The sequence below is a fragment of the Pogona vitticeps genome, chromosome 5 (genome assembly GCF_051106095.1).
Source record: "Pogona vitticeps strain Pit_001003342236 chromosome 5, PviZW2.1, whole genome shotgun sequence".
Taxonomy (NCBI): Eukaryota; Metazoa; Chordata; class Lepidosauria; order Squamata; family Agamidae; genus Pogona; species Pogona vitticeps.
This window is the reverse complement of record NC_135787.1, coordinates 31,287,412-31,302,439: the sequence shown is the minus strand read 5'-3', so window position 1 is coordinate 31,302,439 and position 15,028 is coordinate 31,287,412. Positions and strand designations below refer to the sequence as shown.

General features: G+C 36.2%; 1 protein-coding gene and 2 long non-coding RNA genes across 4 annotated transcripts in view; 2 read left to right on the top strand and 1 right to left on the bottom strand.

The window, feature by feature from the left end:
* LOC144583229 (uncharacterized) overlaps positions 1-7,778 on the bottom strand; it is a 20,243-nt gene extending 12,465 nt beyond the window's left edge. Inside the window, exon 1 of one of the 2 annotated variants that reach the window (XR_013536900.1) lies at positions 6,772-7,778. This is a non-coding gene — a long non-coding RNA (uncharacterized LOC144583229). The remainder of the gene's footprint in view (positions 1-6,771) is intronic. The other variant, XR_013536901.1, reaches the window with a different exon arrangement.
* LOC144583228 (uncharacterized) overlaps positions 1-15,028 on the top strand; it is a 198,872-nt gene extending 183,844 nt beyond the window's left edge. Inside the window, exon 2 of the long non-coding RNA XR_013536899.1 lies at positions 12,767-15,028. This is a non-coding gene — a long non-coding RNA (uncharacterized LOC144583228). The remainder of the gene's footprint in view (positions 1-12,766) is intronic.
* IL21 (interleukin 21) lies at positions 4,630-15,028 on the top strand. Its single transcript, XM_020781482.3, has 5 exons — positions 4,630-5,505; positions 5,642-5,680; positions 11,147-11,293; positions 12,027-12,104; positions 12,222-15,028. Exons 1-5 carry the CDS (start codon positions 5,383-5,385, stop codon positions 12,267-12,269), a joined length of 435 nt encoding a protein of 144 aa, XP_020637141.3. The 5' UTR covers positions 4,630-5,382; the 3' UTR covers positions 12,270-15,028.

Here is a 15,028-nt window from a genome sequence, read left to right as displayed (position 1 = left end):
AATAAATAAATAAATAACTACCCTGCCACATCAAGGTGAGCCCCCACCTTGGACTATGGAATGCCCCTGTAGCAATTTGAATTGCACACTGGTCATTGTGTTGATCACTGCTAAATCACAACAATGGAATGTATATCTCATTCAGTTATCGGTACCTAACTAATTCCAAAGACATCTGTTGGCTCTGTGGAAAAAAATTCATGTTTCACTCAAATTTATCTTGACATTTATAGGGCAGTTAAAGAACAGATTGATGTTCTCATTTAAACTGATTTACCCTAGATATCTGATGGAAAAAATAAAAGGAAATAACAGAAATGCAGAAATATTTGGGCACTGAGCTAAACAAAACTACAGGATGTGTTCTTATTTTTTTCAAAATGGAACACTGCAACATGTTCTGTGGAAAACGTTTGCTGAGCAAAATTGCTTAGTCTATCAATGATGTCATGAGAACTGAATTAACCAGCAAATACATTTAGAAAGTCCCCGGAAGCATCATTGCATTTATCATACCATTTTCAAGTAAAATGCTACCACATTGCAAGAATGGTAACCTCAGAATTGCCATACAGATGATCATGCAAAGAAAAAGAGAACGTGATGATGATTAACTTCATTTATACTTTCTACAGTGAATCATATTATTGTTTTGTTTTTAGTGGCATGCAGAGAAACGATGAATCACCTACTTCAGAAGCATTTCCCATTGTACTTTTATGATTGGTAATAGCCAAGACAAAAGGCATAAGGCTCTTTTTAAAAAGAAAATAAACCATTTCAAATTATTCTCCCTTGAGGACTCATTTCACACCCATCATTTCTTTATCCTTCTGAAACTAAACTGCATTAAATTATTACAGGATTATTTAACTGCAATTCATTGAAAGAAGTTATTTTCATTAGTAGGGTTTAACAGGTTGAACTGTATCTAACCCAGTGATGACTAAGCTGTTGAAAAAAGCATTTCTTAGTTTAAGGTGGGTGGGGAAAATCTATGTGTGAGGATTTTAAGAACTTAAGATAGCTGAGTAGCAAGTGACAAAAAGGGAAGACTTGTGAGGACTGAGATCAGTTGCCTGGTCAGCAATTCTGATGAAAGCAATTTAAGTTTCAAGCATACAAGTTGTTGCACCAGTATGTTTCTAAATAACATGACAGGAAAATATATGCTGTTATCAGATAAGGGACACATCAGTTCCTTCAAGAGCAAAGATTATGATGATGAAGACAACAACAACAACAAAAAACTTCACAACAGAAACAGTGGTAGCAACTCCACAGCATGCTGTGGAGAAATTGCTCCTCACATGCTCCTGCCTGCTGAGTGTGGGCTGATATCCACTCTACCCCTGTTCCAGGACTAGGCAAATGCACAATTATCTCTCAGGCTTTGCAGCTAATCCAAATTTTGAACAGGCCATGTTGCTTTCATTCTACACTGTGTTGTCATGGATCGCTATTATAACACTGTTGTTTTGCTTTGTTTTGTTTTATTGAGTCCTCTGTATTTTTTAGAGATTGCAAGTTGTGGTGGGAATGCCAATGTGGCACAGCAGGTGCAGGGTGTATATATTACTGGAATAAAAATCTAAGTGGATGTGTGCAATATGGCAATAAGGTGGATGCTCAATCCTGTCACTTTTAGGCTAAGTTGCAGTTACACACGATCAATATCCATCCTTTTACTTAACAGGCTGGATCCTTGAGAACTCTTGTGCATTGCTATTTATGGAATGTGATTTGCAGCTTCCTCCTGCAACCACTTGTACCATCCAATGCCCTGCCCCATCACAGGATAGTTGTGGTACCCAGAGATGCAATGAGTAGTGTGGATTGGAAAAATCAAAACATCTCCATTTACACGGTCAACCCATAGGATCCAACTAAACATTAGTATTATAATATATGGCATCTACAAGAAAATGTTCTAATATATCCTCACATAGCAGTCTTTTTAAGGAGAAAGGAGGGGTAAAATATTTAAGATTTAAAAATAATTAAGAGCAGGATTTCCACCAGCTAGTCATGCTTTCTTTCAGGATAAGGATGTTGAATAGACCATTCCACTTCTCCTTCCTCCAACTGTTTTTTCTGGTACATTAAACATCCTGTAGCTTCTAAGCACAGCAACAACATTAGGGTCTTTCAGAAACTGTTGAGAACTTTAGTATTCACCTGAGCCTCTTAATCTAATTGATCCAGCAGTTTTTACTGTTTCATATTGTATCTTTGATGGGCTTTCTTAAAGCTAACCAGGAAACTTGTGTTATTGGGATTGCTGTATACTGACAGCCAAATAATGGCATTCTAATTAAACTGGGGCTTTTTTTTGTTGGTGTGAAGAGGGATCAATATGGATGATGTTTGTGGAGTTTTTTTTTTTAATAAAGTTTTGGCACTTCTACAAACTACAGGTATCTCAAGCAGGTTTAGATCTAATTCTTCTCTCCAGTGCCACTGATTCTGCTCCTACTACCTGACTTTGTTAGTATAGTTTATATCCTGCTCTCAGGAAAATTGGTTTTGATACCAAAACAGTATCAAACTGATAAACTGATAAGTGACCTGATCAAGATCACCAGTGAACCCTCACTTTATCAATTTTTAGGACAATACAGAAATTTTCTAATACACACTTCACCACTGAAACAGCTATTTAAACTATGAAAAATGGAAAACTCTGCAGCTTGGATGGTTTTTCTGCTGAATTGTATGAAACATATTCACAGATTTTGCACCTAGACTTGTTTGTTTGTATGAAAAATGTTCTGAAGCAGATGCTTCCCCAGGTTCTCTTTTTGGAATCTATTTCTGTTGTTCCCAAACCAGGTACAGATCATACTATTATTTATTTTATTTTATTGGTTTTATTTATAGGTCGCCTTTCTCCCAATAAGGGGACCTAAGATGGCTCACAATATTAAAAGGAATAAAATTAAACACATGATAAGATAAGCATTAAAAAACAAATAAAGAATTTTCAAGTTAAAATACAATTGTTTAATTAAAGGCAAGAAAACATTGAAAACTATATTAACTCTTTAAAAAGCACGTAATGATGATTGTTAAAAGCCTGCCTCAAGAGATAGATTTTCAGTTATTGGGAGAAGGATAAATGGGAGGAGGCCAACCTGATCTCCCAAGGAAGAGTATTCCATAATCTGAGAGCTGGCACAGAGAAGAATCTCTCCCGTGTGTACAAACTATAGCACCATTTTCTTGCTCAAAATTGATGTTAAAATACTTGCTGCAAACTGGCTAACAGACTCCAAAAGATTCATAGCTACATTAATCTACCCAGACCAAGCTGGTTTTATTTATTTATTTATTTATTTATTTATTTATTTATTTATTCATTCATTCATTCATTCATTCATTCGATTTATACCCCGCCCCCCTAGACATCGTCTACTCGGGGCGGCTTACAAAATCATAAAATATCATTAAATGACAATAAAACATCACAATCAAAATAAACGACATTCATAATCATAAAAACATTTAAACAATAATATAGTATGGTCAAGATGGGGAAATGCAAGAACAGAAAGATAGAATTCAAGAACTGACAGGAGGGAAGGCCTGCCTGAAGAGCCAAGTTTTTAATTGGCTCTTAAAAACACCGAGCGATCTACCATAGTCAGGGAGAAGATCTCTTAATATTGGTCAAAAATTTAATTGTACTGGCTGAAATCCTGTTGTTACACATGCAGAAGTCAAATGACATAACATTCAGTTGCTTCTAGCTGGCAGTTAATGACTTTCTGCTGGGATTCCCATGCACACATAAAGCCAGCAGGTATGCATACCCCCTAAAATCCCAGTGGTGATTCAATAATTAGCAGGTAGAAGCAACTGAATGTTACACTGCTTGCCTTTTGCATGTGCAACAAAGCAACAGGATTTCAGCCACTAACTACTAAAAGAAGTTATTTTTCTGCTTTTTATGATGCCAAGAAAGGATTTGAAAAAAATTAACTGGTGGTATAATCTTCGCAGCTTTGAATGAGTTTCATTTTCTGCCTGAATTCTTGAATTTGTTTGAATATTTTACCTTTCTTCTACGTTGAGAGTGATTACGTATGGCATATTTTCTAATTTTTCCCCTCTCTCCTTGAGGGGTGCACTTTATCTCCTCTTAATACTGAATGTATAGAGTCACTGGCATGTACAATAAGACAAAATTCCAGGATTTGTATGTATGTGGAAAATGCAAATACAAGATATCACACTGAATTTCAATTGCACTTTCTGAGAGAGTGAGGTAACAACTATAATTTATAATTATCTACTTATGTTAATCAAATGAGAATAAGGTACAGCCAAGAAACAACAATCTAGTACAAATTAAACAGTGGAAATCCACCTTAGTTTCAATACACAAAATCTCTTAAGATTTGAAACTCTGCTTAGTTCAGCAAAAAATAAGGTATCAGACATACTGGATATTTTGTTTATGTGGAAATAAATAAGCCCCCAGGGGACAGCTATCATCTCAGTCTGAACAACCTCACAGGGTTGTTATCAAGTTAAGACAGGGTAGGGGAGTGGGGAGATAACCACATTTGCTGTCCTCTTTTCATCTAAAGAAAAGAATGGGATAAAGAGATCATTAAAGAAACATGGAAAGTTTACTACACTTCTCTTCAATGTATCAAGCTTTCATGTGAAATGGAATTATGACATAAAACACTTTCACATTAGCAATTCCTCATTTGAAACAGTTCCAAAGAATTCTTTAACATTTTAGATTGTTTGTTTGAGCTAACCTTCAGGTGGTTCAGACCCCAGTGATTCAGACTCAGTGACATTCATAAGATGATAAACTTCGCAGTTACCCGTTTCTATATTGTACATTCCCCTATATATTTAGGAAATTCTTATCTATGTGTTAGATAGGAGTACACAATGAGCAAATCAGATTTTGAGTGAGAAGCTGTGATAAAATTTGAGCTGTTAGTGTGGAAATTTGTTTGCCATATTAAGACAGGGAAGCGTCCATGAGCAGCAGTGGAAGCACACAGCATCTTTATTTATTTATGTGTGTCTTATATTGTAGCATTTGACTCATACTGAAAATTGGAATTCACCCTCTCACTTTTTTCCTGTCATGCGAATGGGACATATTTTCATTCAATTCATAAATCCCTGCTCCTACGCACAACCTCTCTCACCTATACGCATCTTGCCAGTGGAAAAGAAAAATAGGGGTTACTCATTAATCCATGAAATAAAGCTTTCCAAACTGAAATACAGTGTGTGGTTTTCTTATCTCTCCATAAAGTCTTAATAAAAAGGTAGGTATAATGGACCTGAGAACATTAATCTCACTCTTCAGAGAGCAGTTATTATCTATCTTTAATTTAAAACTCCTAAAACATGGAAAAGCTGCTATTCTGTTGTCTGCTTTCTATTTGCTCTATCAGCTTAGGAAGGATGTCACCTATAGTGTTCGAGGAGCTTTTTAAAACTGTAGGACACTTGAATGAAGTAGCAAAAATGGTAAGTACATTGTCCTTGACAGTCTAAATAAATGATGAAATCATTCTCAGTATTTGCTATGAAAAATATTCTTTCTACTGTAGTTATTGAAAATGTATATCAAATATAAAATTTATCTATTTTTGTATTTCTGTAGGATACTAACAAGCTACATTCACCACAAGGAGCTTTTCAGGTAAGACTGTCACAGCAGTGTTTCTGAATGTAACAAACATTTTATTTTTCCTTTTCAAAAACTGGTTATTGTTAGCATGTCTAGAAGACTTTGAGTAATACATATTGCAATGTATAAAATAGGTATGTAACAGCTACTTGCAATATGTATTGCTTTTACAGGGTTGCCCTTTTGCCAGATAAACTGGCCTGGTAGAAACTGCCAGAAAATTTATTTATTTATTTATTTATTTATTTATTTATTTATTTATTTATTTATTTGATTTATATCCCGCCCATCTGGTATATTTATACCACTCTGAGAAGCAATAATTTAAAATTAACCAGTTCTGTTACTGAATAAAGATAAGAATACCTGTCAATTTGCATGGCTACAATCTTATTCCTTTCTAAATTAATAACACAGGACAATACAGTTATCACAAGCAACATGGATAACTTATTAGGAAACTGTAAAGTTAATAACATGTTAACGCCAAAGTCAAAGATCTGACACATTTTAGTGGGCTATCTTTGCTAGCAGAGCAGCAAACTTTACATTGGCAGCTCAAAAACCTCTTTTTCCTAACACTTCTACAATACTCTTACTTCTGAGAGTTCATGGCAGTTTATGAGAGGTTTATGGTGCCCTGCTTAGGATGGGTTTGTAACATATGCTTAGCTACATCATCATATTCTATAAGACCACCCATTGACTATTTAACATACATACTTTGTTCACTAAAATGTATCAGTTGCACAGTTTTTAATACAGTATGGTTTTGTTCATGAAAGGTTTGGGGGGAGAAAAACTGCTTTAACAGTTATATGTACGTATTTATTAGCATGATTTTATGTTATACTTCTAAAATCTGGGATCATTACAAAGAATTTTGAAATTAGAAACACAAAATTTTAAAAATTCCGAATATGTTTAGAAAGTAGCTATGTGCATAATAACACTGCTTCATTAACTGCTAAAAATTAAGATATGTTTTAAATTACTGTATATGGATTCTTTTTATCACAGCATACATTACAACTACAATCTAAGTGTAGATTGTGCATAATACACATCTATAAATATGAAAAAGGAATAGAAAACATACTCACCCAATTTCCTTCAGCTCTACTACATTCTGTTAATGGTACAAAAGTTGTCAGTTTTTGTTTTCAAGTTGTTATGATGAGCCAAAAAAAATTCTACTTTTTTGTTATATCTTGCGTCTTTGATAACTTGCAATGCAGTTTGGAAGTGCTAGAGTATACACCAAACTGGCATCTTCAAATGTTTAAATATTTGTATCAAAAGATCTTGCTTACTGCTTAGAAAAATATGCTAGGATTCCAGAAGCAAAGTAGCCACAGTTAATGACTAATCATATCTGTATCATAACTTGTCGACCATACAGTCACAATATAGTCTATCATGTGTCAGGAAGTTAGTGGTTTCACACACACACCAAGCTTTTAATATCCTGACCTATTGTTTTCTGGTACTGAAGAAGCTTCCTCATTTTACTGTGGTATAACTTTTATACAGTGGTAAACACTGACATAATTCTTCGGACCCATTTTAGTAGGAAACACCCTTATTCTATGAATTCTAGTGCAAAATAGGGAGTGGTTTTGGACTAGCTCTTGTCCTTGGATGTACAAAAGGATACAACGGTTCCTATTGCCTTTTAAGCAACTCATCCTGATAGGCCAGCTGTAGTGTTTTCTGCACAAGACCGACATTATCTCAGCTACTTTTTTCAGTTACCTGCAGACTACAACAGTTCTGTGTATGTGTGACTGCCTTTAAAACAGCTTGGAAACATCAACTGGACTGACTTGGAAACAGACTTTTTTCTGATCCCCGCTGATTGTTATGTACAATTCCAAGTCTGTACCAATCGGCTGTTTCCAGGCTCAATTTAAAGTGCTGGTTTTGCAACTGGAGAATCTAGATCAATGGTCTCCAACCTTGGGCCTCCAATGTTCTTGGACTGCAACTCCCAGAAGCCTTCACCCCCACCTCTGCTGTCCAGAATTTCTGGGAGTTGAAGTCCAAGAACATCTGGAGGCCCAAGGTTGGGGACCACTGATCTATAACCTGATATCTGAAGTGCTGTATTTTGCCATACAGACATCCCTGGATCTTAAGATCGGTTTCTGAAGCCCTCCGTGGCATCCTCATCTCAGGTACTGAGGCAAGTCAGCACATGAAATGAGGACTTTTCAGTGACAGCACAACCTGTTATGACTGTTATGTACTACGAAGTTGCTTCCAAATTATGGTGATCCCAATAGGGTTTTTAAAGCATGTGAGATGTTCAAAAAGTGGTTTGCCATTATCACTCCCTAGAGGGTTTCATGGCTGAGCACAGACAGCAGCGCTAGGATATCTTGTCCACCATGAATTGCTATTAATTTCCCCTCTGTTCTTGTTTTGCTTTAGACTAGAGATAGGCAACTTCCCAGGGAATGGCCAAGGACAACTGATCCTCCAAAAGCTGCACTAAGATTATTGTGGAGGCTTTACAGAGGTGGAGAAGAGTACTAGGGCACACCACAGGATACTGCTATCTGTGCTCCAAATCACAGAGCTCTGCTACTATGTAGGTCAGGGTGCTTCCTTCCTGGTTCACAAAAGCAATATGTGTACAGCAGAAGTAAATTTATCATTACATACAATTCTTCTTACAGGAGCATCCTAGGGTTAAACAAGATGATACACTTAGCATGCATTTAGAAAAGATGCTATCTCACTATTGGAGTTGGCATTGCACCTGATGACTGACTCATCTGAATTTCTAGCATTTACAGTTCTTTGCTTTGTGTTTGTTCACTGACAAGTTAAATTTGAAAATCTGATTGCACATGAAATATACGTGACTTTTAACTATGAGCTTTAGCTTTCTTCTAAGGAGCTCAAGAGTAGGGTCCCTACCCCCATTTTATCCTCATAATCGCACTATGCTACAGCATAGGCTTGGAAATGGTAAGTGGTTGGAGGACAACAGATAAAATTCATATCAGAGTAGGTATTTTAATCCATGTTTCTCCTGTCCACGTCAATGCACTATACTCCACACAATAATCACTTTATAAAAAGCAAACTATTTAAAATAACCGCCATTTATATCAGTTTACAATTACTTTTACCTCTGGATTTTCAGATAAAGTTTAGCCAGAATAAGGGTGTGACTAGACAATCCAATTGAATTGGGCTAAACAGGGTGGCTTTGAGGTGCAGTATGCTATTTGCATCCATATATAAGGATTGAGTAGCTTTGGGTAAGTACCATATTTTTCCGTGTATAAAACAACACTTTTTCCTAAAATAATTAGAGAAAAAATTGAGGGTTGTTTTATATTTGGAAGGCAGCAGCATGAGGCAGAGCCCCATGGCTTTGCAAAAGGCAGGGAAAAGTGGCAGTCATGTTGACAGCTGCTTCTCCCTGCCTTTTGCGAAGCCACGGGGCTTCGCAAAAAGGAAGGGGAAAGCAATGGTCAAAGAGAGCCCTTTGATCCCTGCTTTCCCCTTCCTTTTGCTAAACTCCATGGCTTAGCAAAAGGAAGGGAAAAGCAGGGATAAAATTTTCTAATTTGGAGTTAGAAAAGTGGGGGCCATCTTATACATTGGATCGTCTTATAAACGGAAAAATACGGTAACAACATTGCACCCCCAAAGCAACCCTATTAGCACCCACATGCTCTCCTGTCTTCTACTCTGTGATGAATTCTATAGGTCAGTGGCATGCTAGTGAACTGGCTTGCCACCAAGTGACATAGCACTGGACTCTAATATCTCCCCTAGCATCCTGACAGTGGAGCAGAGGAAAGCCGGGGAAAAAAGTTTCTTTATTAATAAGCAGCATGTCAGATAATTGGGTTAACACCACGTATGGCCAAGTAACTTAGCACTGGGTTTTAAGCAACACCAAAAAAAAGAGATATTCCCCTCCCCATCCTTTTCTGTCTCACCCTGTATAGAAAGCTGATTTTTTTTAAAAAAAATACTTTACTTTTTTACTTTAATGATGGGATGCATGGGGATCATTTTGGCTCAACCGAGCAATCAAACTGAAACAGAATGACCCTACCCCCCCCCCCCAAATAACCTAGTAACCCCGGCCAGAGACAGAAAAAGCTGTGGGTGAGCATGGATAAGGGCTGAGCCGGTTTAGGATTACCAGAAAACTCATGTAGTCACCGGAAAATAAAGCAAAGTCAAACCACAGGAAAAAAAAACACACTACCTGATTGTACCCTAAGTCATCTAGTACAGCCTTCTCAGAGTTGCTGTTGTTAGTTGTACCTAAAACCAAAAAAGATCAGCTTTGTGGTTTGTTTTGCAACATGCTTGATGAATGCTTCATTCCACAAAAATAGTTTTGTGAGTGTGCAGTTGTGGCTGTAATGAGATATAATCAGGTTACTGATCAGGTTGCTTTGAAACAAATATATCAATCCTATTTATGCCAATTTTATTTCTTAAATTTGCAGTTCAGAGAAGAAAAGTCTCTGAATTGAACTAATTGAACTAATATGACTGGAATAAAGCCAGTAAAGTCATACATGAAAAAAAATAAATATCTGGAAAACAGAACATTATGAATTCATTTCCCTCCATTAAGTTAAGGTGATTACTGTATTATTAAAAAGATGAGATAAATCACCAATGTGTGACTTTCGTAATATAATTGAAACAGTAACAATTATAGATCCTATGGCCCAGGGATTAAGTGTTACAAAACAAGCAACTAATTCCTCTAATCTTTCATAGTTCATACTGTAAATATAGGCATATATTATTTTAAATATAAACATAGACTAACTTTTGAAAAATTCATTTGGGAATTAAATAGCAGAGACTTATCTCAGATAATTGCAACAGGGTGTCTTGCTTATTGTGGACTGCCTGCCACTTCTCATAGGCTACTACTATTTTTTTCATACAAATGCCGGAGGGGGGAGCAGTGCAGAAGGAAAGTCCTAAAGGCAACAAATCATTCAAGAAGACAAAAGGCAGATCACAGGATTTAAGGAACCATGTTTGCTGGCCTGGTTTGTGGACTTCCCAGATATCTCTGGCATTGTCATTTTTGAAGAAAGGATGAGGAACTAGAAAAACCTTTGGTTTGATCCAGCCAGGCTTCTTTCTTTACTGTGGGAATTTTCTTCCACACACAAAAGAGTTCAACATGCAAAATATAGAATAGTTAAATTTCTACAGTTTTCATGCAAGCATCAAAGGTGGAGGGGGAATAAAACTATTTTTGCTCCAAGTGCTGTGAACAGGTATGTAAAATGCCTCTAATAATTGCCAACTATACTTGTTAAGGTCATGAACAGCAGCATAAATGAATAAAATTAGTATGCATAGGAAGCTGCTTATAGGGGAAGATAAAGTGGCCATCCAAATGTAAATTACAAAACCAGAAATATCATATATTTCAATAGTACAATGATTTCATTCTTCTCATTATTATTATTCTAGGACTGCCTGCTCTCTGTTTTCAAGTGCTTTGTCAATCAATCCTCATTACTAGAACCAGTGGACCATAAAAACGAAAACGATTTCAACAACATGCTTCTCCGCCTCAAGTCTTCTCATAGATATACTAATCTCACTGACACAAATCCGGTATGTCTAATAATGAATTATGTGCTTTCAAGTAGATTCTGATTATGGTGATCCTACTGAGATTTTCTACTCAGAAGTAGTTTAACAGTCTCTCTTTCTGGTGGCACACTGAAACTGAGCAGCTTGCCCAGAGTCACATAGATGGCAGTGTCCATAACTCCCATCAACCGCCCGCTTTGAGTGATTTCAACTAGCCCCCCTTCTGGGAGGCACAGATTTATACTTTCAACACCTAAATGTTACCATCTTTCACTACATATACAGGTAAATTGCCTCATTGTTAGAGGTTGCACTTAATATGTGATACATTTTCTTCAATGAGTAGATAGTACGCTCAAATAACAAAAATGTTCAGTGGTACCTAACCTAGGCCCAAAGGCAATAGGATGAGATCAAATGTTATGGGACGTCAGCTTGCAATTCTACCTACATTTGTCATTGAACTTGAAGGAGTTTATTTCTTAATGGACATGCAGTGGTCTGCACTCTTAAAGAGTTCCATAATCTGAATAGGATCTATAGAGGATAAACACTGGATAAGGAGATCATGTAGAGTGAATGAACAAGTGACACATGAGACTCGCTGTTTAATGTCACACCTGTAAGGTAAATACAGTACTATATTAGGTTGTTATAATGGAACAAAAAAAAAACAATTGTTTGCATTATGTTGATGTACATTCTTGAAAGTATGTACTGTACTAAATTATAATCATTTTTCATTATTTTTCAGAACTGTCAATCTTGCAACAGTTACGATCTGCAACCGCCAAAAATTTTTTTGAGGAACTTTCAGTTACTGCTACAACGGGTAACAGATTTATTCATGTGATTTTATGTCCTTGGCATTTTGCCCTTTACTTTGCCTATGAACACAATTTGCTATTATGTTATCTAACCTTTTTTTCTGAACATATTTTGTTTACAGTTGAATTACTTGCAGAATATGAAGACTACAATCGCCCAGCCTCTATAATATGTCAAACAACTATACAACTGTAGATATTCTTCACTAATCAAGTTTTTGGTAGCAGATGTACTCTGAAATAACTCTATGGCTGAAATCTAGTCTTAAGTCTTAAGTAGTGTAGGCTGTTGAATCACTGGAACTTACTAAATTCCCACTGGTTGAATGGACCTACTCTAGTTGCAAATTGTGACTGGATTTCAGGTAGTATGTTATATATACACTTGGATTTAAAAGAATATCAGTATAATTTATTTATTCATATTGAAAGAAAAAGTGTTTTTAAAACCCATGCTAAAACTCACATATTTTAATTACCCTCTGAGTTCTTATAGCTATTTCCATAGGTATTTTAATGGTTTTAATAACTGAGTAATTCTCTTAAGATGTAACAAATCTTTTAAAAAAAGTTTCTGCTTCAATACTGTGAGTAATAGCTAATTCCAGGGCTATCCACTATCATAAACAACTGCCTCTTGTACATTGGGCTGGAACTGGACTATTAGGTATATCATGTTTTTATAGAAAAATTTAGTCACATGATTTATAGAATATACTGCTTCTAAAGTAAGAGGAGCAAATTATAAACTTACTCTTGACCTGTACTTCCAAACCACCCAGTAATCTACACCTAGTTTAACTCCCAATAGAGCAAACCCATTGACTCAGTGGAACTTACCCAAGTACAGTGGTGCCTCGCTTTACGATCACTCCGTTTAACAACGAAACCGCATTATGACAAACTTTTTGCGATCGCTTTTCTATGTTTCCTATGGGGGAATTTCGCTTTGCGATGATCGGTTCCCTGCTTCGGGAACCGATTCTTCACAAAACAATGATTTTCTAACAGCTGATCGGCGGTTTCAAAATGGCCCCCCACTGTTTTCTGGAATGGATTCCTCGCTGCACAGGCACTGAAAATGGTTGTCCTATGGAAGATCTTTGCTGGACGATGAGTTTCCAGCCCATCGGAATGCATTAAATGGGTTTTAATGCATTTCTATGGGCTTTTTAATTTCGCTTTATGACGTTTTCATTCTACAACGATTTCACTGGAACGAATTAACATTGTAATGCGAGGCACCACTGTATTGGCTTACCAAGTCCACAATGGCTAAAATCAGGTAATGCAGTTCCAAGTGTGCAACAGGGGAGGACATCAGCAAATCACTACTGGATGAAGACAAACTGCTACTAATTAGAGGCTATTTTGAGGCGCACACAATTTGTGCACAATGCAAGGAATTCTCATGCTCCCCAAAACTGTGAAAGGAAGCCTTTAATGAGCAGTGATTGCTGTTGCTCCTGCTGCTCACATCATTCCTCTTGTGCTTGTGGAGTTGTGCAACATGCTCTCAGCCTATGATTTAATGGGTCTGCTATTGCTGGGACTATGAGTGACCACTAAACAGCAAAGTTTGAACCCTGCCATCTGTTTTATCCAGATAGATTGTATGCATGTGTACATAACATTTTCCTAGCGGCTTTCCATTTATAGCCAAAAGTTATTATTTACACACACACATAGCATTCATAAATGTATATTAGGGGCATGAATTCTACATTTGTACATTCTATATGAAAGTAGTATAAATATATATAAATCAAAAGGAAAGTAGGATTCATTCTTGTTCTTCCTTAAACTGAGCTTAATATGCTTCACATTAAACTATTTAAAATAAAACCAGATTTTATATTTATCTTGGATGAAACAGATTGCCATTGTAATATTATCCATTCTTCAGCTTGTCTGGCCATAGGTTAAAAACATGTTCTTTTATATTTTAAGTAGCAGCATTAAAGCTGCATTTCTGTACTCACTTATTGAGCAGCAAAACCATAGAGTGGAACTTCTGACTAAATATACACAGACTGTACTATGCAAGTCAGAATTTATGCATATATTCTTCTTTGACTGTTAGAGACAGGAAGCTGCATTATACTGAGTTAGGCATTTGTCCACATAGCCCAGAACAGTTAACCGTTGACTGGCAGCAACTTTCTAGGATTTCAGATAGAATACTTTTGTAGTCTTAGCTACAAATTCCCAGTATTTGATGGTGGTCTGTCATTCAAATACTAACCATGCCAACCCTACTTAACCTCCAAAGTCAAGCACAACTGGCATGTTTTCAATGGTATGGTGACAAATATCCTAACACACACAGCACTAATACTACAGAAACTTGTAATGTGTCAGTTTTAGAATATTGCAATTTACACAGAGCAGATCTGAATGAAAATATGTGAAATAATCTACAAAAATATGGTCTTGTTTATCTAAGCAAATTAAAACTGGATTGTTATATTGCTGAAATTTTGAAGACAGGATTCCTTCTTGCAGTCTCTGGCATTGGTGGTTTAATGAGAAGAAGAATTCAAGAAAAAAGCAAGATGAGACATGGCCAAGTTCAATTCATTTTCGTGTATAAATAGATCTGTAATACTGCAGGGGGCAGAAGAAAGTAGGAATTCCTGTAATCATCTGAGTTGAACAGCCCTATATATTTTTACACTGTTACAAACAGTGGGAAATTAATTTTCTCCCAGGGAGGATTAAGAATATTTTATGATATCAGTCATAAATGTTATCAGTAGACATTTTAGTATGTGTTTTAACATGGCTTGGGTATTCATGTCCTAAAAACTATGAAATGTATTTTAATTTAATTAATATTTATTACCTGTACTGTGTGAAATTCAGGAATGTTGTTTATTTATTTGCCAAACTTATTTAAAAATCTGAAAATTAAAGGCTATTCAAATGA